General features: G+C 43.0%; 1 protein-coding gene across 1 annotated transcript; it reads right to left on the reverse strand.

Moving 5' to 3' along the window:
* Nucleotides 1–1,228: 1,228 nt before the first annotated feature.
* Nucleotides 1,229–27,962, reverse strand: LOC135552198 (tenascin-like). Its single transcript, XM_064983673.1, has 18 exons — nt 27,888–27,962; nt 24,561–25,141; nt 21,876–22,964; nt 21,170–21,285; nt 13,842–13,995; nt 13,445–13,723; nt 9,884–12,652; nt 6,098–6,220; nt 5,831–5,974; nt 5,232–5,351; nt 4,796–4,948; nt 4,510–4,652; nt 4,259–4,391; nt 4,003–4,154; nt 3,601–3,697; nt 2,889–3,050; nt 2,526–2,689; nt 1,229–2,379 (listed from the first exon to the last, which is right to left on the reverse strand). The coding sequence occupies exons 2-18, from the start codon at nt 24,952–24,954 to the stop codon at nt 2,281–2,283; spliced, it is 6,291 nt and encodes a 2,096-aa protein (XP_064839745.1). The 5' UTR covers nt 24,955–25,141; nt 27,888–27,962; the 3' UTR covers nt 1,229–2,280.
* Between the last annotated feature and the right edge of the window lie 38 nt (nt 27,963–28,000).

The raw sequence follows: 28,000 nt of genomic DNA on the forward strand, positions 1-28,000 counted from the left end.
TCATGTGGACTTGCTGATCAGGAACCTGGGTTGGTACAGGAACCTCCACCTGGGATGTTGACTCCAATGCTTCCCATAGTTGTGTCAAGTTGGCTAAATGGCCTTTTCGGTGGTGAACCATTCTTGATACACATGGGAAACTGTTGAGCGTTAAAAAAAATCTGGTGTTGCAGTTTTTGACACACTCAAACCGGTGCGCCTGGCACCGTACCCCGTTCAAAGACACTTCAATCTTTTGTCTTGCCCGTTCACTCTCTGAATGGCACACATACACAATCCATGTCTCATTTGTCTCGAGGCTTAAAAATCCTTCTTTAACCTGTCTCCTCCCCTTCATCTACACTGATTGAAGTGGATTTAACAAGTGACATCAATAAGGGGTCATAGCTTTCACCGTCGGTCTATGTCATGATAAGAGCAGGTGTTCCTAATGTTTTGTACACTCACTGCATATGTAATAATAGAAGTTTCAAATAGATCTGATTGTGGACATTACTTGTCTTGTTGAAGTACAACTGTTTTCATTTGAGTAAAAGTGCAGTAGGTGTAGTCTTTGTCAGTGAGTAATGACCGGTGGTAATGCATAACTATGGGAAGCATTTTATTTGCTCCTTTGCACTCCAGTATCTCGACTTGCACATTCATCTTCTGCACATCTATCACTCCAGTGTTTAATTGCTAAATTGTCATTATTTCGCCACTATGGCCTATTTATTGCCTTACCTCACTACATTTTCACACACTGTACATAGATTTCTCTATTGCGTTATTGACTGTATGTTTGTTTATCCCGTGTGTAACTCTGTGTTTGCGTCGCTTTGCTTTATCTTGGCCAGGTCGCAGTTGTAAATGAGAACTTGTTCTCAACTGGCCTACCTGGTTAAATAAAGGTGAAATAAAAAAATACATAAATTGGGACTAACTGGGGAGTTTGGTAGAGTGAGGAGGTTTGGTATTCAACATTTTTTTTTAAAGAACTGTATTGTAACACCTTTTGTCACTGTGCAGTTTATCATCAAGGTCTCCAAATCTAACACCTACTAACACCTAATGAGAACCTCACTTACATACAGTACTTGCTCGTATAACGGTACACCCAGTGCATTTTGTGTCTGCAATGTAAATAAAGACTGATGTTGAACTATTAGCCCATTTACAACACTGGAAGCAGACATAATACACGAAAGCAGAAAGCAAAAAAATAATTCAAATCATTTTAGTTAGCGGCTTCTGCTGCCCGTGTTCCACCATCATTTTTTTATTATTGTAGCAACTACAATTTGAGAATTGGGGCAACAGAAAATACAGGACATACAACCACAAATAAGACAAACAAAGGACACAACTTGAAAATTACCAGTCAAGTACACACATAAATCTCCATTATTCACCCGCTCATTTCCATGGTTGTACCATCATTGCGAGGGGACAATGCATACATTTTTTACAGCTGACGAGAGGGGTGCCACAACACTAAGAGTAGTAAAAAAATGGACATTGCAAAGATAATCTAGAAACTGTACAATATAACATACGGATGAATAACTGTCCTCGCTTTAGTCTGGAGAGAAAGGCATTTGGAGATTTTTCAACAAAAGCTAATAGGTGCATGTTCTGTGGGTGGGATTGAGTGTGTTTGCCTGTGTGCTTATGTACAGGAAACTGGCCAAATGAAGGAAACACTTGAGTAAACAAGGGATACAAGGTATATTGAAAGCAAGTTCTTCCACACAGGTGTGGTACCTGAGTTAATTAAGCAATTAACATCCCATCATGCTTAGGGTCATGTATAAAAATGCTCAGTTGCCCCATTATTTTGGCTACCCTGGCTAGAAGAAGAGATCTCAGTGACTTTGAAAGAGGGGTCTCAAAGGAGCATAGGAGTTTAAAAGTGTGTGTGTGTGTGTGTGTGTGTGTGTGTGTGTGTGTGTGTGTGTGTGTGTGTGTGTGTGTCAGTCACCATATCTCAACCCACTTGAACACTTATGGGAGTTTCTGAAGTGGTGCCTGAGACAGCGTTTTCCACCACCATCAACAAAACACCAAATTATGGAATTTCTCGAGGATGAATGGTGTCTCCTCCCTCCGTAAGAGTTCCAGACACTTGTAGAATCAATGCCAAGATGCATTGAAGCTGTTCTGGCTCGTGATGGCCCAACGCCCTATTAAGACACTATCTGTGTTTCCTTTATTTTGGCAGTTACCTGGGGGTTGTGTGTGTGTGTGTGTTCATAAAGTGTGCCTCTCTCCCCTTCTCATTTTCTGTCCACCACTTTGTCATTACCCCTGAGTTGGAGGGGTGAAAGATGTTGGTCTGAGCTTCATCTCAGTGAAAGGGACGGAATAATCCTTGCCTTTCCAGGCAGTCCAGATCAAACCCTGGGACACAAAGAGGCAATTAGGTTAATAAACCACCCCAAAAATGTAACTGATTGTAGTAGCTGACTTAGATTACTTGACTTAGATTAATTTGATGATTTAGACTCTGAAATAGTGAAATGAGGTATGAAGTCAGCTGGGATTACCTGGTGATTGACACTGGTGTCGTAGAGGCCATTAAGGTTGGCCTGGTGGCAGTTTTTATACCACCAACCCCCCCTATAGGACATGGCGCAGCGAGTGATGAAAGGCGCGGGGTCTCTGTCTCTGGTAGAGAACATGCGCCCGTTGTGGTAACTCATAGAGTCACCTACCGGGACGAAAAAGGAGAGAGGGAAAGGGGAAAAGGGAGATCGAGTGGAAAGACGGATGGCAGGCGCGAGGAGGGGAAAACAGTAGGTGTGGAATAGAGGGAAAAGGAAAGGGAATAAACAATGGGGTTTAATGATTATGTGGAGATATGCACAATAAGAGGTCAATCATGTTTAGTGGACAGATTCTGTTCATACCTGCTGTACCGCTGTACCCAGACACTTTGAGAGCGTAGTTCCTCCTAACAGTGTCCACCGTGAACGTGGAGTACTTGGCAAACACGGATTCGTCCCCTGCACGGAGGTCCACACGTAGGGTCATCGGTGCCATGCTGGTTAGATTGTGTATGTTCTCATTACCTATATATGGATAGGGATGAGTGGGAAAGAAGGTGTTATAGCACACACACAAAAATGCTTGCTGCTAAGCCAACTGTAGTAAACTATATGTATTGCCTCTAGGGGGCGCCAAATACTATTTTCATCAGATCTGTGCAGTAGAGCATGATGCCCCTCAATGTTAGAATAGTGGATACTGTGCTGCCGGCGCTAATACTCAGCCAATTGCTCCAATAATAGTGAAAGGACTTAGTGATAGGCCCTCTGCTACTGCTCTTGGATTTCCTTCTGTTTGTGCACCAATAGTGCCAGTAGTCTGCTTTTTTTCTACCCCCTTGCCATACGTTTCCACATTAAATTGATCCTTCTCATCTGGCACTGCACTGTTTCATTTCTCTGCCTAGCAATGGGTCTATTTACCGAGTTGATCTGTCACCAGAGCTTGCGCTGTTTATGTAAAAGTGACATGGTTTAGCTTTTGCGTCGTCAATATAGCCGTTCCGTTTGATGTTACGCTGGTACACTGCTGCTGAAGCGGGTGAAAACAAACTTTGCGTGACAAATGACTCACCCAGCCAAAATTCCCCACTCAGTTCTCCAAATCCTTTGCTGTAGTTCTCCCAACCTCGGAAGAAGTCAGTTTTCCCATCCATCCTTCTCTGGAAGACCTGTAACACACACACACACACACACACACACACACACACACACGCTAATTCAGCTGACATATACCATGCTAAACCACCCCTTAACATGTCAGTTAAAGTGAAATACCACTCTTTTGTTTTGTTAGTTCCCTGTTGATACAGTCCCAACATTTTCTGCATGTCAGCAATCACGTTTTCAAGATAGACTTATATATTGACAACTTGACTACTGACATGCAGAAACCTTTTTGGGGACTGTATCGACAGTGGACTAATGAAATACCAAAAGATCATTTTTGTGTGGTCTCACAATCATCTTCTCTTACCGTCCAGCCGCCTCCATCAGTCACCTGGTCGCAGTAGACCAATACTGGTTTTCCCTGCCTTCCCCTCGGGAAGATCTCCACCTCTCCAGACTCATGCATCCCGTTCAGCAGCTCTTGGGAACAGTCACTTGGGAAGGGGTACCGGAGATTCCCTGAGAGAGAAAAAAATCAAAGAGAGAGACCAACTTTATGAAACTGTGCTTTCAATGTAAGTATTTAATTTGTTCAGTTTAGTCAAATATATTTGGCCACTTACCTGTGGTGAACTCAGTGGAAATTGCAGCAGTATAGCTCCCTCCCCTCTCTCCCTGTAGCTGCACGGTGTACTTGGACATGGGATGCAGCCTGGTCAACTTGAACTCCGTTACTGTGGAATCAATGGTAACCTCCTGTTGAGAAGTAAAAAGGTATCTGTCTAGACCAGTGTTTGTTGCATTTTGTCCTCGTGTGCTGCACTGAATAAAATAGAATGTGTGTCTGTCTCCAGCTTTTGAATTAGTTCCTTACCTGCATCTCCTGTCCCTCCGTCTGATAGGTCAGCTTGTAGCTTTCCACAGCGGCAGAGGGCGGTTTCCACGTCAGCAACGCTGAGCGAGGAGTCACCTGACTGGCCTTCAGGTCACGCGGGACTTCCCCATCTCCCCCAGATCCTGCCAGAAGGACATGGACACAATCACAAGAAGCTCAGTTGTGGGATTCAATAAAAACAGCAGCCTTCCTTTTCTTTTTTTTGTCTCGGGTGAGTTGATTGTTTAAAGCATTAGGGTAGTTTGAGAGTGTGTGCCGGACTGACCACTGGTGGTGGTGAAGACGGTGATAGCGGCAGGGCCATCCAGGTTGCCCAACTGACTGGTGACCGTGACGGTGTACATAGTGGAGCCCTGCAGGTCCTTCAGCTGCTGCTCGGCCGCGTTGCCCGACACAGTGATCTTCACATCATCTGACCCTTCGTTGACACAGAAACAAGTAAGCGGCAAAGAGAGAGCAGGTGAGTGGCAGGGGAGAGAGGTAAGGCTTCAGAATTGAATTTATTTCTCAGTGTTTATATTGTAATGCTGTAGGGGGGGTCATAAACTGGCTGGCCAATACAAGTATTATGATCTCATCTAGAATGACTGTGGCCTGTGAAAGCTCCAACTGGGAAGGGAAATGCTCTAATATGGCTAGGGGTTTTAAAAAGTCCCACAGGATATTGTTGTAATGAATATCCAACCTGTGATACCCGTTACCTTTTTCAGAGCCATAAACTATGACGTAGCGGTCAACCGTTGCCAGTGCTGGTCGCCATAGCAGCAACGCCTTGGTGTCTGTGACATTAATGGCCTGGAGAGTCGTTGGAGGGTCAGGGACTAAGATGGGTTTGGGTTGTGAAGAAAATGAAGGCACGAGAAAGTGAGTGTTAATTATCACAGTGTGAATTCAAACCCCTTTGATGTATCATTGGATTTCGCAACATATGGAACATAAGAATCTCATTCTTGCTAAATAAATAAATAAAGTATTTAGACATTTTAATTGAAGCAGTTCCAGAATAGACCCTTTGAGAAAATATGAAAATGCACAGATCTTTCCCAGATCCTGCACCTGCTAGAACCATTATCAGAACACAGAACCCATTGAAGAACACACATGAAAGTAAGAAACAAAACACACATCATTCATGTGGTTTTTAATGCTTAACTTAAATTTGTTGGCCGAGACATCACAAAGGACCAAAAAAAAAAAAAAATGGACGTCGATAGTCTTGATAATTTACTATAATTTATAATCGGATAACTTCCTGTAAATTAAATTTCATCCGAAAACTGAAAGTCAACAGTAAACTTACGTGTCATAACGTGGTCTTTGATTGCATCGCTCTCGTCCAGTCCAAGGACGGATATCACACTGACCTCATAGGAGGACCCCGGAGAGAGCTTTGACAGTGCCAGAGTGGAATCCCCAGAGTCCACCATTACTGAGACAGGCTCCCCTGGAATAGAGCGAATAAATTGCGAAATATGAAGTGTTTCTACAGATGTAAAGAACACACAATGAAGTGACGTGACTCAACAGTCCGGATGTTGACTTCCAGAACATCTGTGTAAGGTCCTACCTTCCTGTGTGTGAGTGTAGGTGACCTTGAAGCCACTCACTGGACTTTTTGGCTTGGTCCAGGATACAGAGAGAGACGTCTCAGTCACTTCACTGAAGACAAGACCTGAGGGAAGCTCTGGGCCTGGGCATGGCATGGGAAGGATATGTGTGATTGAGAGCGAAAAAGAGTAATGAAAGAAGGAAAAAGATATAGAAAGACAAATAAAAGCAGGAAGAAAGACATAAAAACAAAGAAAGACAAATAAAAACAGGAAGAAAGACTAAAACATAGAAAGACAAATAAAAACAGGAAGAAAGACACAAAAACAAAGAAAGACAAATAAAAACAGGAAGAAAGACAAAAACAAAGAAAGACAAATAAAAACAGGAAGAAAGACATAAAAACAAAGAAAGACAAATAAAAACAGGAAGAAAGACATAAAAACAAAGAAAGACAAATAAAAACAGGAAGAAAGACATAAAAACAAAGAAAGACAAATAAAAACAGGAAGAAAGACATAAAAACAAAGAAAGACAAATAAAAACAGGAAGAAAGACATAAAAACAAAGAAAGACAAATAAAAACAGGAAGAAAGACATAAAAACAAAGAAAGACAAATAAAAACAGGAAGAAAGACATAAAAACAAAGAAAGACAAATAAAAACAAGACGAAAGAAAGGAAGGTGAAAATAGTGGACTTGGAAACAGAGCTTACAATGCATTTGAGAAACAGAAAAGGTAGACTTGAGGAGAAGGTAAGTCATTACTACATGTGTGGAGAAGTAATAGATTAGAAGGTCAATATCAGTGGAGGCTTCTGAGGGGAGAACAGCTCATAATAATGGCTGTAACAGAGCATATGGAATGGCATCAAACCATGTGTTTGATGTATTTAAAACCATTCCACTAATTCCGCTCCAGCCATTTTCACGAGCCCATCCTCCCCAATTAAGGTGCCACTGACCTCCTGTGGTCAGTATGCCCTAAACTGTAGGTGCACCCATACTTTACTCACGCTGTTATTATTAGTGCTCCAATGAGTTTGTGTATATATGTACAGTGCAAACATATATACAGTATACGCAGTACAGCATATACTAAAACAGACAAAGATGTCACTGTTAAATGCAGATGTTGGACCCTGGAAAGCAGCAAGGGAAAAGGATGAGATATTAATGTTGAGCTGGTCTTTTGATCCTGAAAAAAAAAGTTGGCAGGAAAGAGAAAATGAAAATAGTTATAACAGAAGAAAGGAAACATCTTAAGATGTTGATAACAAATACAGTTTACCGCTAATTGTTTTAAATACACAAATAAGAGAGATAAAGCAAGATAAATCATTTCTAAGGCATAAGAAATGTGTTGACCAACAGATTTTCAACCTTGAGTGAGCAGAAGCCTGCCATAATGATTCCAAATAACATTTGAGGCCTCACCCTCCGAAAAAATAAATAAATAAAAAACGTTAAAAAAATAAACGTTAAAAAAATCTTTAACCTTGTGGAATTTAATTATTTTCTTCTTCTTTTTTTTAGATATAAAAAAGACTCATAGGATTAAAATCTGTACATTTCACACTTAAGATCAGGAAAAACCATAGCGACCAACCATGGTCTTACCCTGGGTTTTGTGAGTGATGAAGGGAGCCAATGAAGGTTGCTGACTTAAAGCTTACCCTAAGTGAGAGAAGATCAGACCAGCAGTGAAGGACGATTGTGGCTGAATGATTCAATGTCTATGTCAATGTCTAATTTTCATTAGTACAGTGCCTTCAGAAAGTATTCACACCATTTTACTTAAAACAAACATTTTGTTGTGTTACAGCCTGTATTTAAAATTGAGTAAATTGAGATGTTGTGTCACTGATTTACACACAATATCCCATAATGTCAAAGTGGAATTTTTGTTTGTAGAACATTTTAGAAAGTCAAAACAATTGTCAAAATGTGCTTAACATGTCATATAATAAGTTGCATGGGCTCCCTCTGTGTGTTTAACGTGATTTTTGAATGACTACCTCATCTCTGTACCCACACATACAATTATCTGTAAGGTCCCTCAGTTGAGCAGTGAATTTCAAACACAGATACAACAACAAAGACCAGGGAGTTTTTCCAATACCTCGCAAAGAAGGGCACCTATTGGTTAATGGGTAATCAAATTTTAAAAGCAGACACTGAATATCCCTTTGAGCATGGTGAATGTATTTATTATACTTTGGATGGTGTACCAATATACCCAGTTACTACAAAGATACAGGCGTCCTTCCTAACTCAGTTTGCCAGAGAGGAAGGAAACTGGTCAGGAATTTCACCATGAGGCCAATGGTGATTTTAAAATGGTTAGAGTTTAGTGGTTGTGAAATGAGAACTGAGGATGGCTCCACAACATTGTAGTTACTCCATAATACTAACCTAAATGACAGAGTGAAAAGAAGGAAGCCTGTACAGAATACAAATGTTCCAAAACAAGAAACAGAATACAGCTATAAGCACAGGCAAAATCCTAGAGGAAAATCTGGTTGTCTGCTTTCCAACAGACCCTGGGAGATAAATTCACCTTTCAGCAGGACAATAACCTAAAACACAAGGCCATATATACACTGGAGTTGATTACCAAGACGACATTGAATATTCTAGTGGCCTAGTTACAGTTTTGACTTAAGTCGGCTTGAAAATGGCTGACTAGCAATGATCAACAATCATCTTGACAGAGTTTGAAGATTTTTTTTAAACAATAATGGACAAATATGGTAAAATCCTGGTGTGCAAAGCTCTTAGAGACTTCCCCAAAAAAGACTCACAGCTGTAAAAGTGCTTCTACAAAGTATTGACTCAGGGGTGTGAATACTTATGTAGATGAGATATTACTGTATTTAATGTTCAATACGCTTGGAAAAAAAAATCTAAAAACATGTTGTCACTTTGTGGTATTGTGTGTAGATGGGTAAAAAAAAACAAAGATTTAATCCATTTAGAATTCAAGCTGTAGCACAACAAAATGTGGAATAAGTCAAGGGGTATGAATCCTTTCTGAATGCACTGCGTGTGCTTAACACATGGATGTGTTTGTGTTGACATACTGTACACGTACAAAATGGAAAACACAGGCTTTATATAATATGTCGTGTATGGAACTGTGAGACTATGTGTTTATTGTGTAAGATGTGTCACTGATCAAAAACCTGGATCTGCAACTGTTACAAATGCAATGATTATAGATTACATTTCGGAAATGACATTTGTTGATGGGACACGCTTCAAATAGTTTGCCTGTAAACAACTGCCCATTTCCCCCTGTGTGTTTTGGCAATCATACCTGTTTTTCCACAATGCACCCAGTATGAACACCACACATCACAGTTGCACGCATCACTGCACAACATGGCATAAACAAGGGGTTAACTTGAAATGCAATTGATTAGCACATATACGCATGGTTATTTGGTCATTGCATATTTTGCAATTAAAGCTTTGGACATTGCTTTAATTAAAAGCCCCCGGTTGTCAAGGACAAACCAAAAGAGACACAGCTCACGGTATCAATAAGCAGATGATGCAAATTAACAGCATACGTGATGAGGTACTGTAATTCAGGAAGTTACAGTATCAAGAGTGTGACGGCTCTTGATATGGATCAAGCAGTGGTGCAAGTGTACCTCACCTAAAACGGTGTGAGGATGCATCGGCATCTACCTTGGGTGTCTGGAATTACTTGCATAGTTCAAGAAAAGCCAAGTCCTGTATTTGAACGATAATGAATAAACCCTTGTAGAGGTTGGAGAGTTTAAACTATGGCCGGTACCTGTGCTGATGATGAGTCTGTGTATTTTGGAGCGTAGTCCGGGACCCTTCCCAAACACGGACAGGGAATAGCGGGTCTGTGGATGGAGATTCTGGAATCGGAATGAGCGAGCTGACCCCGGAAGGACTTTGGAGAACTTGATTGTACCACCGTCGCCAACTTTAGCCGTAGCATTACTGTCGCTGCTCTGTCTTTGGTTATCACTTTTGCTATTGGTAACAGTGATCTCCTCTCCGCCCTCCTTACCTTGACTCACCCCCATTTCACTTTCCTCCTCATTCCCATTGTTCTCCTTCTCAGTTTGTCCCTCCGCCTCCCCTTCCTCCTGCCGATCCTCCTCTGACTCGCTCTCCTCCTCTTCCTTCTCCTCCTCTTCCTCTGCCTCGTTCTTACTTCCATGCTCTTCCCGGGTTACTATGAAATTTCTGTACATCCCCTCTGGTGCTTCCCAAACGAGTATGAGCCCTCCTGAGGTTATGCTTTGAACCCCCACTGAGTTTAGAGGCTGGCCTGTTTTCCCAGTAGTAGTGACATCTGACCCATTTATCTGGTTTGGGCTGTCTCTTGAGTCAGCGTTCTTACTCACTTGGCTACCTTTGTCAGGATGGCCTGTTTTTGAATCTTGGCCCCTTTGGCTCAAGCTACTGTTATTTCTTATGTGTGTTTGATCTCGTGCTATTTTACCAGCTGTGGCATTTGTTTTCTTGAGGAGAGGTTTGGGCTTTAGGTCTGTGTTTGTGTCATTCTGGCTGGTGCTGTAGGTGCCCTGCTCCCCTGTTTGAGGGGTTTGAACGATGATGCCGTTGTCCCTGTTTGTCAGTTTAGGTGGGAAAGGTCTGCGTATTGGGCCTCTTGATGGATGCCAAGGGGGTATCAGGTTTGTTCGCGTCCTGTTTGGGAATGCTCCCATATTTGGGTGTGGACGGCGTTGCTGCGTCCCCTTTGGAGGTAGACGGCGCACGGGTGGTGTGCTGCCCAGTGTCAGAGTCCTTGACCTGTTTCGTTCAGTTCCAGACGACACCACGTCAGTTGCCCTGTCCCCATCTCTGCTGATACCATCCTCTGCCACAGCAACATTTTCTTTAGTAAAGTCTGATTCCTCTGAAGTGGATGATGATGATGAATGGCCTTTGCCACTGTGTTCTGATTCACTGGAGGTCTTTGGTGCTCTCTCTGGCTGGACATCTGAAGGGAGGGTTGAGGATTGTGCTGAGGAAACGGTTAATGTCTTTGGAAACACTAGTTGTCTGTCAGTCATGGGTTGACCCGTACCGGTCTTTGATTCATTTTGTTTTGCGGGAGCTGAAAAAGGTGAACGTGTCCTGTTTTGGAATGGTCTCATATTTAGGTACGGGCGGCGTTGGTAGGGCCCCTTTGGAGGTAGGCGGCGAAAAGGTGGTGAGCCGCCCACTCTCGGAGTCTTTGTCTTGTTTTGTTTGGTTCCAAACAATCCCCCGTTAGCGGTTTTCGCTCCATCTTTGCTGACTCCCACTTCTGCTACTGCAACATGAGCTTTACCTGAGTATGAGTCCTCAGGGTTGAAGGGAGATGGTCCTTTACCATTTGGTTCTGATTCACTGGAGGATGTTGGTTCTGTCTCTGGAGGGAGGTTGGATGATTGGGTTTGGGGAACAGGCAAAGTCTCTCCATTCGCCACGTCTCTGTCAGTCATAGGTTGACCCATACCGGTCATTGATTCATCATGCTTAGCGGGAGCTGAAGAAGAAAGTGACATGTTGGAAGTAGGTGATACTGGTGAAGAGGAAGTTACATATGCAGGACTTTGGGTTGTGTGTGGAGAAATGTCATCTGCTTTACTCTGTGTGTGAATGACCCGGTTACGCTCATGAAATGTTGTCTTTGAATGTCCTGTTTCGGACACTTTTAGGGCACCATCCTCTTTTTCAGCGAAACCCTGCCCTGCTGTGGGTTTACGTTGAACTATTGTGCCATTCAACTGCCCTCCAATGACTCTCTCTCTACGTGTCACATTGACTTTCCTGTGTGTCAATTTAACCTTGTTGACACATTTCTTCCCATTCGGGTGAACCGTCGTATTTCTTTCTGATGTGGTGGTATGCTCCAAACCCTCTGTCCCTGGCCCTGGCTCATTTGTTTCAATCTCTGTATCTTTTTTTCTATCGGGTAGGTCCTTCACTGATGGTTCAGAACCAGATCTTGAAGTGCCATTTACAGGAAGGATCCCGACAGGATATGCCTTTGTCAAAGTTTCATCTTTTTCTCCAAGAGGACTCGTCTCCAGGTTAGTTTCTTTCACAGTTAAGGCTTTGTTGGGGACAGTCTTGTCCCCAACAAAGGGATTCTCTGGTTTAGAGTCCGTATCCAAGGTCTCCTTGACCTTTGGCACCTCCATTGGATTTCTGCTCGTAGGCTTTTTCAGAAGACTGTGACCCACTCTCCTCCCACCTTGGCCGACTCTTGTACCATTAAAACGGATAGAGCCTCCAATGTATGGTTTCCTGGGCAAGGTTATTCTATCACCTGGTTTAGGTATAACCCTGTAGTTTGTGTTGACAAGTGGTCTTGTACTGGTTCTAACAGATGTGTCCTCTCTGGTTCCATTGGTGCCTTTGACTGTCACAGAGCCTGGTCCACTCCAATCCTTCTCCCTCTCTGGTTCTTCACTCTTGGCCTTCGTGTTGAGGATGTCCTTGACAGGCTTTGTATTCCCGGCTGAGTCTCCCTTGTGGCTTTCTACTCCTGGTGCTACCGGCATGGTCACCCTGGATATTGTCTTTGTGGATTTTCCTAAAGGCATGAAGCGATTGTTTGGAATCAAAGATAAAACTACAGGAGGGAAGCACTGTTAGATCCAAATGGGAAAGTCACAAATATTATCTTTGAACTGAACAATTCGAAAAAGTATTCTTTCCTACAACACCTGCATTGACATTAGTGCAATAAATAGTTGGCCTATGTGCTGTCCAAACCTGCAGAGAGAAGTGGAAAGATTATTACATATGGTCATCAACACAACCTTGCCATTCACTGTTCGGGTGCTGAAATATTAAATGTTGTGAGTTAAGTGTGTGCTACTATTGTCGAGAAAGAGAGCAGCATTAGTCATTCGAAAGAAAGAAAGAAAAGGAGAATGTATTTTACGAAGAGAGATCAGCTTAGCTCCATGAGGAGGTTTTATATTGTACATAAATTCATTTCAATCTAACATTTTAATTTCACTTCCAATGACCTTCTCAATTGAATAATGATGTGTCTAGACATGTTCACTTTAGTGGGATAACACATCACAGGAGCAGGGCTGGCCTCCCTTGCATATTCACATTGCCAGGGAATCCAATTTGTTTCAGAGATGTCTCTCTTTTTAAACATAGTGATGACGTCTCCTGCTTCTTCTGCTTTAGTTCACAATATCTTTGTTGTTTCATGACTGTATGTTTGTGCAACTCCCTTATCTCAAAATATAGTATTATAATCTGACCCACTTAATCAAGATCGCTTCTCATACAATCTAGTCCCTGGACCTTTTCATATACAATGTAGTAAGTAAGGTAAGCAACCCCCTCATCCAATAAAACTCACCAGGAGTGACTTGAACTGTTGCTGGCTTGCTCTTGATCCCGCCTTTTTCAGCCACTAATGTGATGTCATACAAATGTCCCGGGTCCAAACCGTCAATCTGGGCAGAGTCCCTCTCAGGGGGCAGGGTCAGGTCTTGTCTTCCCTTGGTTGTTCCGTCTGTCTGATTGGGTGTAACAGTTAAGCGATACCTGTCGATGTCTCCTTGCGATTGTTCCCATTGGACAACGGCAGATGTTGTGGTTGTCTTCACAACTTGAAGGTTTGTGGGACCAGAGATAACTGGGTGAGGGAAAAGCAGTTGGGGGGGAAGAACAACTTAGCATTTATGTCTATCGATAACCGAAGTAGAAGATGATCATGATAATAAGGGGATACAAAATAGGCTTTCCTGACTCACGAGTGGTGAATTCTGCTGTGCTCTCAGCGCCCATTCTCCCATTTATTTCTCCATTGATTGTCACCGTGTACGCCTGTCCGGTCGCCAGGCCTGTTTGGGTGTAGGCCGTGAGCTTGCCTCCAACCTGAGATGTTATCTGTTGATCGCCCTCTTTCTGTGTGGCACAGAAAATGATCAAGTCAATGTTAGAACAGATATCACGAGGATTGATAATCCCTTTTCCTTCACAGGCCTACTAGTATTTCAGTTAATTTGTTAAAGTAACTGTAGTTAGAACCTGTTAAAGATGATATGGAATGGGTGCATGTATGCTTACCAGCAGGGGGAGTAGGCTGACTTACAAATTGTGTCAGGCTGAAGCCTATATTCCGATTTTTTTGTAAACATCAACCGAGCCTACTCTCTAAAATTAGTAACTGGACTCATATTTATTAATGATCAGATGATTATTTTCTTGGCACTGAGATGAACAGCCTCATATTCCAATGATGTAGTAGTAGTAGTAGTAGTAGTAGTATTGTGAAAATAATAAATGATTAACGTGTAAAGGGGGAAATCCAGGTGATCACAGAGCTTTGAGAACTGTTGTCAGCCTTTCACGTTCCAACTCTCACAATTTCCTTCATTGATATGTGATCATTTGAGAAACCAGCTGAGGAAATATGCTATTAAAACCCGGAACAGTATCAGGTTGTTATTCTTCAACCTATGTGTTGGAAGATGACCATTATTTCCATTCATTTAAAAGCAGTAGTTTCAGGTTTTACTCAATTACTCCAATATGGGGGTGTTCTCCAAGTTTTTCACAATGGTGTAATATATTCTCTCATATGGGAAATGGAGCCCAGCTGGGTTGCCAGGTTGCCCAGCGTTGACCTACAACAGAGTGCGTATGTGATATGCCTCCAGTTTTGAGCGTGTCATTGTGCTTTATCTTGCACAATGTGGGGTTTGTGTCCTGTTTAGTCTGCGTGTGTTGTTTATCTGTAAACATGAGAGATGAATGTGTATCTCCCTCATTCATTCCCTTCCGCTGTGTCACAGCTGCCGACCAGTGAAGTCATTTGTCTGGCCAGGGCCATGTTTTTGACAGTGTTTACGGTTGCCCTAGAAACAAGCATCCCACATCTGCATCTTTTCTTCTCCCTTGCTGTCCACTCTCTCTATCTCCCATTATCCTTCCCTTTCCCTAACTATTGTTGCTATGACTTTGTCCTTTGACTCTCCTATGACTAGTTTAATTTATTCCCTTTATAAGGATATCCTCCCTTCATCCATATTTCTTCTCACACCTACCAATGTCATGTACGGAAAATAGGCTGTTTCCGTTGCTGTTTTGCGGTGAGCTTTTGGAATGCATCCTGGTGCTGATGCTGTGGCCAAACTTCACTCTAGTAACCTCCAATAGTCTCTGTTTTTCACAACAACAAAAAATCTCTCTTTTTTTCGTCCGGAAACCCTTTTATGAAGAACAACAATCTCATTCACACATTGAAAGAGTTCCATTAAGTAGGAAAAAGAGTGTGGTTTAATCTTGTTGTACTTCCCTACTTTTGGATGTTCTTAAGGTGCTTCTCTTTGTTTCAGTGTTGGAGATGAGACTTTTGCGGACATGGATACAGCTTCTCTAGAGTGCGTGTGCCTATTGTAATAGCAAGGTCCAACAATATGTGCATGATGAGTATCAATCCAGTTTGTCATTGTGTACATCTGACATCACCCCTCTGTGCAGGTTGGGAGCATATGTTCTATTAAAGGTCCAATGCAGCCATTTATATATTAATATCAAATCCTTTCTGGATAACAATTAAGTTACCTTGATTAGTTTTTGAATTAAAATGGTTAAAAAGAAACAAAAATAGCTTCTTCGTAACAAGTAATTTCTCAAGCAAGATTTTTGCTAGGACTGTCTGGGAGTGGTCTGAGTTGGGAGAGAAACATTGAAAACTAGCTGTTATTGGCAGAGAGGTTTGGAACTCTTTCTTATTGGTCTATTAGCTAATTTACCGCCTGGTGATGTCACCACAACTCCATCTCACCAAAACAGGCAAACATTTCAGGCAGCCTTTTCAACCAGCTCTTACGCTAAAAGGGCATTATCATCATTTTCTAAATTGCACAGTATTATTCCATCCTCATAATGTTGAAACATATATAAAACTGCACTGGGCCTTTTTTAAGGCAGTGGGAGACCTCACGTGGCCCAGATATTGTATTAGATCATCACAATGCATGTTCTTTATACATAGTGTCCAGGCTACTGTATGTTAACTGAACTTGAACTCAATAGGAAGTTATTCTGTAATGCGAAACACTAATAACATCCTATACTCAAAACAAAGAGTACAAAGGCAGCTTTGAATACAATTGGTAGCATATGTCTCTGTGAATCCACTGGAATTCACTTATTGCATCGGTTAGCTACCTTTGATATTGGATACTGGATGTGCTCTTTTTAGTCCATTGATTGATACCATGAGCTGCTGAACAAAATTAATACAACAACACACTTATGTCATGTTATGATGTCCCGTCATATGTTTTACATTTTATGTAATGCTTTTATATTAATTTTATATTATTATTATTATTTTATATTGTATCCTCTGTTCTGTGGTTACTATGGCTGTGAATCCAACCATATAAGTTGAACCAGTATAGAAGTATATCAGCTGAATCTAGTATCTACTGTAGTGACAGTTTGTTAACACCAAACATCATTAAACAGAAACTGGAAAAATGTCCACGGCTATGTCTTTTTGCAAAGCGTTTGAATAGCTGCACTTTTACAGGATCTATAAACGTTGCTATGTACTCCAACAGTCCACTAAAGTGTTTTACGCAGTGAAACAATGGTTTTGCCATTTGAAAGTCTTTCAAGGCTGACTGAAATGAATGACTGAATTTAAAATAGGAAAACACAGGAATCGTGAGTTAAGAGGGATTGAGAGTCATCTGTTTCTGACATGGTCTGAGACTTCCCCTGCCAGTAACTTCTGTGATGAACCTCTGCTGCTCAGCTGTCAAACTGTGGTGTGTTACTGTTCCCAAGATCAATCTTTGGATTGATTTATTTGGCATAGAAAACGAAGGGCTCTCTATTCAGTCCATATCGCAGAAATTCAACGTTACAGTGTAATTGAAATTTAAAGGCAATGTTCTGGCGTTAGCGGAGACTGCATCCACGGTAAAAGCTATATATATCAGCTCAATTGGAAATTACCTTTAAATGACCTTACATATTATCCACTAACGGCAAATAGAGGCAGACAAATGTAACACTTATCTACCTACTCAGAGCATGTGCTGACATTTTCAACCTCTCCCTGACCCAGTCTGTAATACCTACATGTTTCAAGCAGACCACCATAGTCCCTGTGCCCAAAAATGCGAAGGTAACCTGTCTAAAAGACCATCACCCCGTAGCACTCACGTCTGTAGCCATGAAATGCTTTGAAAGGCTGGTCATGGCTCACATCAACACCATCATCCCAGACACCCTAGACCCACTCCAATTTGCATACCACCCCAGCAGATCCACAGATGACACAATCTCTATAGCACTCCACACTGCCCTCTCCCACCTGGACAAGAAGAATACCTACGTGAGAATGCTGTTCATTGACTATAGCTCAGCGTTCAACACCATAGTGCCCTCCAAGCTCATCACTAAGCTCAGGACCCTGGGACTGAACACTTCCCCTCTGCAATTGGATCCTGGAATCCTGACAGGCTGCCTCAAGGTGGTGGGGGTAGGCAACAACCCATCCGTCAAGCTGACCCTCTAGACGGGGGCCCCTCAGGAGTGCGTGCTTAGTCCCGTCATGTACTCCCTGTTCACCAATGACTACATGGCCGCACACGACTCCAACACCATCATTAAGTTTGCTGACAACACAACGGTGGTTGGCCTAATCATCGACAACGATAAGACGGGCTGTAGGGAGGAGGTCAGTGACCTGGCATTGTGGTGCCAGGACAACAACCTCTCCCTCAACGACAGTAAGGAAAAGGAAATAGAGGGCTGAGTGCGCCCCCATCCACAACGACGGGGCTGTAGTGGAGCGGGTCGAGAGCTTTAAGTTCATCGGTGTCCACATCACTAAGGAATTATCATGGTCCACACACACACCAACACATTTGTGAAGAAGGCACTCTCGATGCCTCTTCCCCCTTGGGAGGCTGAAAAGATTTGGCATGGGTCCTGAGATCCTCAAAAGTTTTACAGCTGCACCATTGAAAGCATCTTGACTGGCTGCATCACCACTTGGTATGGTAACTGCTTGGCATCCGACCACAAGGCGCTACAGGGGGTAGTGCATATGGCCTAGTACATCACTGGGGCCGAGCTCCCTGCCATCCAGGACCTCTATACCAGGCAGTGTCAGAGGAAGGCTCCTAAAATGATCTCTTCTACTGCACGGCAAGCAGTACCGATGCACCAAGTCTGGAACCAACAGGGCCGTGAACAGCTTCCACCCCCCAAGCCAAAGGCATAAGACTGTGTGTTTATTCCATGTGTAACTCTGTGTTGTTGTATGTGTCTAACTGCTTTGCTTTATCATGGCCAGGTCGCAGTTGCAAATGAGAACTTGTTCTCAACTAGCCTACCTGGTTAAATAAAGGTGAAATAAAAAAGAAATAAATAAAACATCTACACAATAGCCCATAATGTCAAAGTTGAATTGTGTTTATATAACATTTTAGAAATTAATAAAAAATGAAAAGCTGAAATATCTTGAGTCAAATAAGTCTTCAACCCCTTTGTTACGGCAAGCCGAAATAAGTTCAGGAGTAAGAGTTTGCTTAACAACTCACATAATAAATTGCATGGACTCTCTGTGTGCTGTAATAGTGTCTAACATGACATTTGAATGCCTACCCTAATTCATCTCTGTACCCCACACATACAATTATCTGTAAGGTCCCTCAGTCGAGCAGTGGACTTCAAACACAGATTCAACTACAAAGACCAGGGAGGTTATCCAATGCCTCGCAAAGAAGGGCACCTATTGGTAGAAACAGACAGACATTGAATATCCTTTTCAGCATGGTGAATCACTCTGTATAGAGTGCATTCAGAAAATATTCAGAGCCCTTGACCTTTTTCAATTTTACAGGTACAGCCTTATTCTAAATTTAAGGTACAGCCTAAATGTACATGTACAGCCTTATTCTAAAATGGATTAAATCAATACACTTTCTCGTCAATCTACAAACAATACCCCAAAATTACAAAGCGAAAACAGTTTTTTAGAAATATTTGCACATTTATAAAAAGCTAAAAATACTGAAATACCTTATTAGCATACAGTTCAAGTTTTGATTTGATTTGAGATGATTTGATTTGAGATGTTTGATCGGTTCAAGACCGGACTCTGGCTGGGCTACTCAAGGACATTCAGAGACTTGTCCCGAAGCCACTCCTGCATTGTCTTAGCTGTGTGCTTAGAGTCATTGTCCTGTTGGAAGGTGAATCTTCTGCCCATTTTGAGGTCCTGAGCGCTGTGGAGCAGGTTTTCATCAAGGATCTCTATGTACTTTCCGTGTACATATTTCTCTTGATCCTGACAAGTCTAGCATTCCCTGCCATTGAAAAACATAACCACAGCATGATGCTGCCACCACCATGCTCCACTGTAGGCAGTGGTGTAAAGTACTTAAGTAAAAATACTTTAAAGTACTACATACATATGAAGTTGGAAGTTTACATACACTTAAGTTGTAGTCATTAAAACTCGTTTTTCAACCACTCCACAAATGTCTTTTTAATAAACTATAGTTTTGGCAAGTCGGTGAGGACATCTACTTTGTACTTGACACAAGTAATTTTTCAAACAATTGTTTACAGACAGATTATTTCAATTATAATCACTATATCACAATTCCAGTGGATCAGAAGTTTACATACACAGCTTGGAAAATTCCAGAAAATTATGGCATGGTTTTAGAGCCTCATTTACATAATTTGAGTCAATTAGAGGTGTACCTGTGAATGTATTTCAAGGCCTACCTTCAAACTCAGTGCTTCTTTCCTTGATATCATGGGAAAATCAAAAGAAATCAGCCAAGACCTCAGAAAAACTCCACAAGACCTCCACAACTCCTCTGGAGCAATTCCCAAATGCCTGAAGGTACCACGTTCATCTGTACAAACAATAGTACGCAAGTATAAACACTATGGGACCACGCAGCCATCATACCACTCAGGAAGGAGACACGTTCTGTCTCCTAGAGATGAACGTACTTTGGTGCGAAAAGTGCAAATCAATCCCAGAACAACAGCAAAGGAACTTATGAAGATGCTGGAGGAAACAGGTACAAAAGTATCTATATCCACAGTAAAACGAGTCCTACATCGACATAACCAATCCCTGTGTTCTGCAAAAGGTACAGGGATTGGACTGCTGAGGACTGGGGTAAAGTCATTTTCTCTGATGAATCCCCTTTCCGATTGTTTGGGGCATCTGGAAAAAAAGCTTGTCCGGAGAAGACAAGGTGAGCGCTACCATCAGTCCTGTGTCATGCCAACAGTAAAGCATCCTGAGACCATTCATGTGTGGGGTTGCTTCTCAGCCAATGGAGTGGGCTCACTCACAATTTTGCCTAAGAACACAGCCATGAAAGAATGGTACCAACACATCCTCCGAGAGCAACTTCTTTTGGGATTCAGTTCATTTGCATGGCAAATAGGGACTTTGCAATTCATTCCAATTCATCTGATCACTCTTCATAACATTTTGGAGTATATGCAAATTGCCATCATACAAACTGAGGCAGCAGACTTTGTGAAAATGAATATATCTGTCATTCTCAAAACTTTTGGCCACGACTGTATATAGTCAAGTTATCGTTACTCGCTGTGTATTTATTCCTCGTGTTATAAAAAAAAATAAAAAATTCTCTTTTTTCTTATCACGAAGCATGTGACAAATACCATGATTGGATTTGATTTGATTAGAAGCCACAGGAGTCAATGTCTTTTTCCACAAGAGGTTTTTATTTACTCTATAAAAATGCCACCATTCAATTCCCTTGGGCTTTCAGGGACATTTTAGGCAAAAGATTTGGGGATTTGTCATGGAAATAACACGCCACCATGACCTTTTCAACATTTGCCCCCAGAACAAGTCTTAAAACCTGGAATGAGGACCGGGCTTCCTGCCATGAGAGCAACCTTCTGTTCATTTTGGTGACTGTTCATTCTCAGCTAATACATCTGTTGTCTAACAGTTGTTTCTCAAGTTCAGTTTACTTTGTGCTTTAGTTAGGACCCAGACTCACAACTTCATAAGAACTTGTGAATATAGTGTGTAGGGTGTTGTTACCTGGCTGGTGAAGGTGACGTGGTAGGTGTCATACTGGACTGGAGGTGGGGTCCAGAAGAGGGTGACAGAGGATTCAGTGACGTCCTTGGTGTTGAGCTGGGACACACCAGACATGGCTAGAGACAAAGGGGGGTAGGTGCTTAGTTCCAGTCATTCAAGCCAACAATGTCGTGCAATGTTTACCGCGGAATTGATTTTAAAGGCAATAAGGCCTCCTTTTGACCAGCTGTCACATTTCCCCCATTTAACTGTAAAGTCAATGTAAATGTATTTTTTCCAAGTCCATGTGTAAGTAACATCAAGCTGCAACACATGGTAGAGGTCTACATACAGTCATTGAACGCGTAACATTTATAACAGTATGTCGACTTGGATAGAAGGGAATACTATATTTCCATTTGACTCATTTAGCAGACGCTCTTCTCCAGAGTGACTCACGGGAGCAATTAGGGTTAAGAGCCTTGCTCAAGGGCACACCGGCAGATTTTTCACTTAGTCAGCTCAGGGATCTGAACCAGGGACCTTTTGGTTGCTGGGCCAACGCTCTTAACCGCTAAGCTACTTGCCGCCCTATATGCCACACTGACTGGACACTGATGTATTAGTACTGCCCTGTGGCTAACACAGTGTGCCCTCTGTTTCACTGGACAATATAAAAGCCAAATACAGCCGAGAGTGTTTTATGGAGAATATTTGGATGACTTACCGGTGCCACAGTCAGCTCCAGTGAACCCAGCTTCACACTGGCTGCAGTCCGGGACGGCGAAACCACGGCGACACACACACCTCCCCTTCACACAGTGCCCTTTGTTGCTGCAGTTATCGGGACAGCCCTTAGCGGCACAGTCCTGCCCAGTGAAGCCCACTTCACACACGCACTTCCCGTTCACGCACCTTCCCTTGTTGCTGCAGTTATTGGGACATGCTTTGGCGGAACAGTCTGGCCCCGTAAATCCGCTATCGCAGACACACTGGCCGTTCACACACTTTCCACGGTTGCTGCAGTTGTCAGGGCAGGACTTGGTAGAGCAGTCTGGCCCTGTAAAACTGCTATCACACACACACTTGCCGTTCACACATTGCCCCTTGTTGTTACAGTTACCAGGGCATGCCTTGGTGGAGCAGTCGGGCCCTGTGAAGCCAGTGTTGCACACACACTTGCCGTTCTCACATCGCCCCTTGTTGTTACAGTTACCAGGGCATGCCTTGGTGGAGCAGTCAGGGCCTGTGAAGCCAGTGTTGCACACACACTTGCCGTTCACACATTGCCCCTTGTTGTTACAGTTACCAGGGCATGCCTTGGTGGAGCAGTCAGGGCCTGTGAAGCCAGTGTTGCACACACACTTGCCGTTCACACATTGCCCCTTGTTGTTACAGTTACCAGGGCATGCCTTGGTGGAGCAGTCGGGCCCTGTGAAGCCAGTGTTGCACACACACTTGCCGTTCTCACATCGCCCCTTGTTGTTACAGTTACCAGGGCATGCCTTGGTGGAGCAGTCAGGGCCTGTGAAGCCAGTGTTGCACACACACTTGCCGTTCACACATTGCCCCTTGTTGTTACAGTTACCAGGACAGGACTCTGAAGAGCAGTCTGGCCCTGTGAAACCTGGGTCGCACACACACTGGCCGTTCACACACTTCCCCTTGTCATTGCAGTTGCCGGGGCAGTCAGACAAACTGCAGTCTGGCCCACTGAACCCTGGGAAGCAGACACACTTGCCATCCTCACAGCGTCCCTGGTCACTGCACTCGTTAGGACACTCGTCTCCCTCCGGCTTGATGGAGCACTCAGTGCCTAAAGCGGGGGTTCGGACAGAGACAAAGAGTAAAACAGTAAGACAACCAGAGTGTAAAAGGAACAACAGAGTGTAAAATAAATATCAGCCCACGGAGAGAAGCACGAGATTGAACTTCACTCAACTTTCTAGACTCTTCCCTGTTAGTGAACACTATCAACGTTTCCCTTCACTGTGGCAATTGTGATCGAATCAACGCAATATTAACCACTTTCAATGCAACACAGAGAAGAAGAAAAAACGATGCAAGAACGAATCAGAGTAGGATTCTATTGCGCAAGACTCGGGCCATACTCTACACAGGCCGTGCGGCATAACTAATCAGAGCTGCAGTAGGCCTATATGAAAATAGATCATTGCCATATATGGATCTGTGCCGTTTACTTTGAACTGGACTGTGTTTACAGCTGTGGTCGTGAGTTGATGCGGTTGTTTCGAGATCAAAGAATTATCTGCATGTAGCCACGTGCGCACATTGTGTTCATATCCTTTACTAGTTAGTGAGTTATTAGCCCAGTTATAGATCATTTGTCGTCATCAATAGGGGACTGATTGCTTCCTACAAGAGCACGTAACGTGCACATTTCTAGACATCTTTGAAAGCAAGTCAGGTAAAGAGTTGTTTTTTTTGTCTTAAAGGTGCAGTGTTGTATTTTGAAGTAGTCAATAGACATAGGGCAGCATCATTTGTCTGATTCTATGTAATAATGGTATGGGAATAATAATGGATTTTATTTTGTAAAGTGGTTTCTTGCATCAAACAACACAACAACATTTTCAGTCACCTCCTTGTCTGAAGGACAGGTGGCTAAACAGGTTAATGTCAAGCCCTGCATGTTTTCTTCGTTCAGTCTCATGGAATGTAGGCCCACATTGAACACCACATATTGGCTGCTACTGTAGGCGGAATGATAGAACAGCTGTTTTCATGTTAAAATGTTATGGGATGCATTTTCTCCATTGTTTTTGATGGTAGGCCACTCAGATAGGCCTACGTTATGATCAAGTAGACACATTAGCCTACTTGGACACTGTTAAAACGGTAACTTATAGCAGACACAACTTCTGTTCACAGTAAACGAGCGCTGGAGGTTGCACAGAATGTTCAGAATGTTCAAGTTTGCACTCAACAGATCTGAAATTTACTCTGTGCCGCACCCCAAAAAATGTGAAGGAACGTTGCGAGACTGTATATGATATTTTAAACAGATTAGTGGATAAACTATCCCTGCTTTTGCAGAAAGTGTCCCACACTGAGAGAAGGGTGGAGAGCTAGATTGGGAGGATTGTCTGAGATCACATTGGGCACAAAGTTAGAGCTGGACCTTTTTCTATACTTGCTCTGATTGGTCGAACCCATTAGTAGAGTCCCGATTACTCAGGTCAGTTAGATCATAATATGAGCATGGCTGTAGTCTGCCAGTTTTATAAATGTGATCAGGATTGAGGTCAGTAATGGATCGTGTGCGTGTGCGTGTGCGCGCTCAAATTAGAACCAGTTGGGGGATTTCAGCGAGATGATGAGGAGATTCTGTGTAATGGTCAAAACCAGACCAATTTGATCAGTGAGTCACCTGGCAGCAGTCCTACTGTACCTTTGCTCTGCTGGGACGTGCAGCAGCCCCCCTCTGGGCCTCCACACTTCTCCCTCAAGGCAGACACCTCCTTCTCCAGCCTCTCCAGACGGTCTCGCAGGGCAGCAAACTCGGCTTCGCACCCGCCTCCGCATGACCCCGGAACCAGTCGGATCCGATGGGTAAGGACTAGAGGGGAACCAGGCTCAAGGTCCAGTTCCTTTCCCTGGTTCTGACTGGAGTCCCCCTGAACACATGCCTCAGAGATCACCACTTTGATTGGCTGCCCGCCACCCTCTGGCTTTGTGTTCCTGGGTGCCCTTTGACCCCCAGTCTGCAGGCTCTGGGAACCTGATAGGGTCAGGAGGGCAGGGCAGGCGAGGAGCAGGAGGAGGAAGGATGGGACAAGAGGCATTTTGGGCAGGAAGTCACCTTCAGGTGGAGGGGGAGGGCAATTCACTTAACAAAATGATTACAGTTATCAAAGACAGGCTGGGGCAGAGGGATGAACTCTGCTGTGGAGGTGCCTACAAGTCAAGGGTTTTTGTCATCAAGGGGTTGCCTTATTCATGTGACTCTGTAGAACCGTCACCACTGTATCCCTGGGAAACAAGAGAGTTCAGAATAAACATTCACCTGAATTCAAGCACAACAACTATCACAGTGGCTATAGTGAGCTGGAATAGCCTTCTAGTTGTTTATGGCCCTGTCAACACACCATGTTAGCTTGGAAAAAATGTTTATCTAGAAGAGTAATTCAATATACTCTGTGACCAGTGCGTTCCTATTTTCCTACGGCAACGTGATTGTGGCACATGTGGAACCACAAACTGGTTCTGAACCGTTTGCCATTTGTGAACAGCCCACAGTGAACTGGGCATGGGGTCATCCCCATGCCCAGTTGGTGTTGGTTAAGCTTGTGTTTGGACAGGGAAGAGCCATGCAGGATAATGTGATTTACCGGTGGGACCCAATAAGGTCACTATCCTCATTCCAGCAGGGGGTTTGGATGCAATTGTCTGACCCGGAGCCAGAGTCTCAGTCCGTACCACGTAGGCAAGGGGCAGTGTACCCACAATCCCTCCCTCTCTCACCTGACTGAACCCTAACCAGCCTATCCTCAGTCCTCTCAAGCATTTTTCATACCTGCCCGTGTATCACAATATGGAATGCTATGGCTGCCATATCACCAGCCTAATGCCTCGACCTGCTATCTGTCCAGTAACATGTGCTATGTATTTTCTAAATGAACTAGGTTAAGTCACAACCTACCTAACATCCCCAGAATGTATATGCACAAAAGTGGATAATGTTCAAATGATCTATGCACACACAGTTCAGCTCAAATGACATGAGAGGTAAAGCATTAAGAGCAGCATAACGCCATAGCACCTAGAGAGTGAGGGAAATAGATAAATATACAGAGATGTAAAAAAAAATGAGGGGGCAGTAAAAGAGAATAGGAAACAAAATAGCACCAAGAAATGACAACATGTTATTCAATTTCCGGCAGCCTAGAAAAAGCTTATAAATCGAGGCCCTTGGTGGGCAAATACATTGCGTTTGTAAAGTATTCAGATACCTTGAATTTTTCCACTTTTTGTTACGTTACAACCTTATTTTTTCCCCCCCCTTATCAAACTATACACAATACCCCATAATGATAAAGCAAAAACTGTTTTTTTTAGAAGAAATACCCTTCCCCAGATCTGTGCCTCAACACAATCCTGTCTCGGAGCTCTATGGACAATTGCTTTGACCTCATGGCCTGGTTTTTGCTCTGACATGCACTGTCAGCTGTGTGGACCTTATCTAGACAGGTTTGTGCCTTTACAAATGATGTCCAATCAATTGAATTTACCACAGGTGGACTCCAATTAAGTTGTAGGAACATCTCAAGGATGATCAATGGAAACAGGATGCACCTGAGCTCAATTTTGAGTCTCATAGCAAAGGGTCTGAATACTTATGAATATAAAGTATTTAAGTTTTTTATTTTTAATAAACGTGATTTTTAAAAAAAAGCTGTTTTCGCTTTGTCATTATGGGTTATTGTGTGTCAATTGACGAGGGAAAATATGAATTCAATCCATTTTAGAATAAGGCTGTAACGTAACAAAAAGTGGAACAAGTCAAAGGTCCCCGAATATTTTCCAATTGCACTGTATCTTGTCAGCATGAGGAGACTCACAGACACACATCACTCAGGGATAGATTCACTCAGTCCCTCAGAGCTACACTGCTTCCAGTCCCGCGAGGCTATGTCGCTCAGGGTTTACAATCATATAATATCTCTGGCACGGGGGATACCAAAACTTAACACCAGCCTTACTCACAGTCACAACATACGGCCAACATCACAGAGTGAGCGAGGTAGGAAGGAGAGGATTAGGCAGAGGAACAGAATACTAAAGTCCACCTAGCTACTACGGTGGTGGTTGCTACTGTGCTTGTTGACTGAACCCAACTCCATGGTGAAGGAAGTTCTGATGAACTCCACCAACGGAGTTGAGCAGGGGCCAGGCTTTGTGGCTACGGTGCCTACTGCCACCTCTCTGAATGATAGGCTGCAAGGTGATTGATTTTTAACAGTGGAACTGGTGTTTCCATCTCTCTGTCATTTCCATCCTGGTCTGGAACTCCGTAATAGACTCAAAAGGTGCTGACATCCTCCAACGGTTTCCTTACGGATACCTGTCACGGCTGGTAATACGTCTCTAGTCACAGAAGAAAGGGGTATATTTTACAGCACCTCTGTCTGCAGATGTCTTAGTCGAACGGACTGTGAAGCGTTTCCGATTGCTTTGCATCCTTTTTTTGGCATCTGCATCACCTTCCCACCTCCCTCCGGCTCTCTCGCATTCAAGCGCCCTCAATACACACATTAAAATACACAATGGAATATCAAAACTATTTATACCGGTCAACACACCTTTTGTAGTATGGTTTTGGATTGTATAACGGGTAGGGATGGCATGCTTTTGTGCATTGGCACTAGTGACTCACTCTCTTGCATTTGAAGTCTACACAGACACTATGAACGACATCACAGACTTGTTCAATACAACGTTTGCAGGGCCAAAGTCATATGGATTTGATCCTACCTATAACATATTTAAAACCGTTCCCTCATGTAGTTATTCAGTACTTACACTAATATGCGTTGCTTATAAATGTACATCTCGGATGTCCAGATAATGTACTCTACTCTACTTTTTTATTCATATAACTAATAATCTATCAATTTAATTCTTATTGATATGAATGAACCATCTTTGGCATTTATTGTCAATATACATTTGAGCATAAAAACATTGCTAATGTAAAGTACAAATGCATAGGGCTTACCTGGATACTCTGCCTCTCTCCCTGACCAATGTCTGTCAGTCAGTCCAAAGCTCCCTCTCCCTGCTCTTGGAAAGCTCTGATTGACTGACCGTGAGAAAGGGAGGGGGGGATAG

The sequence above is a fragment of the Oncorhynchus masou genome, chromosome 13, assembly GCF_036934945.1.
Source record: "Oncorhynchus masou masou isolate Uvic2021 chromosome 13, UVic_Omas_1.1, whole genome shotgun sequence".
Lineage (NCBI taxonomy): Eukaryota > Metazoa > Chordata > Actinopteri > Salmoniformes > Salmonidae > Oncorhynchus > Oncorhynchus masou.

Excerpts from the sequence above, each read along its gene's own strand:
- LOC135552198 (XM_064983673.1), bottom strand. The coding sequence starts at position 24,954 with ATGCCTCTTGTCCCATCCTTCCTCCTCCTGCTCCTCGCCTGCCCTGCC. Across the intron at positions 21,286-21,875 it reads TGGAGCTGACTGTGGCACCG|CCATGTCTGGTGTGTCCCAG; the intron begins GTAAGTCATCCA and ends CTTTGTCTCTAG. Across the intron at positions 13,724-13,841 it reads CACAGCAGAATTCACCACTC|TTATCTCTGGTCCCACAAAC; the intron begins GTGAGTCAGGAA and ends TCCCTCACCCAG.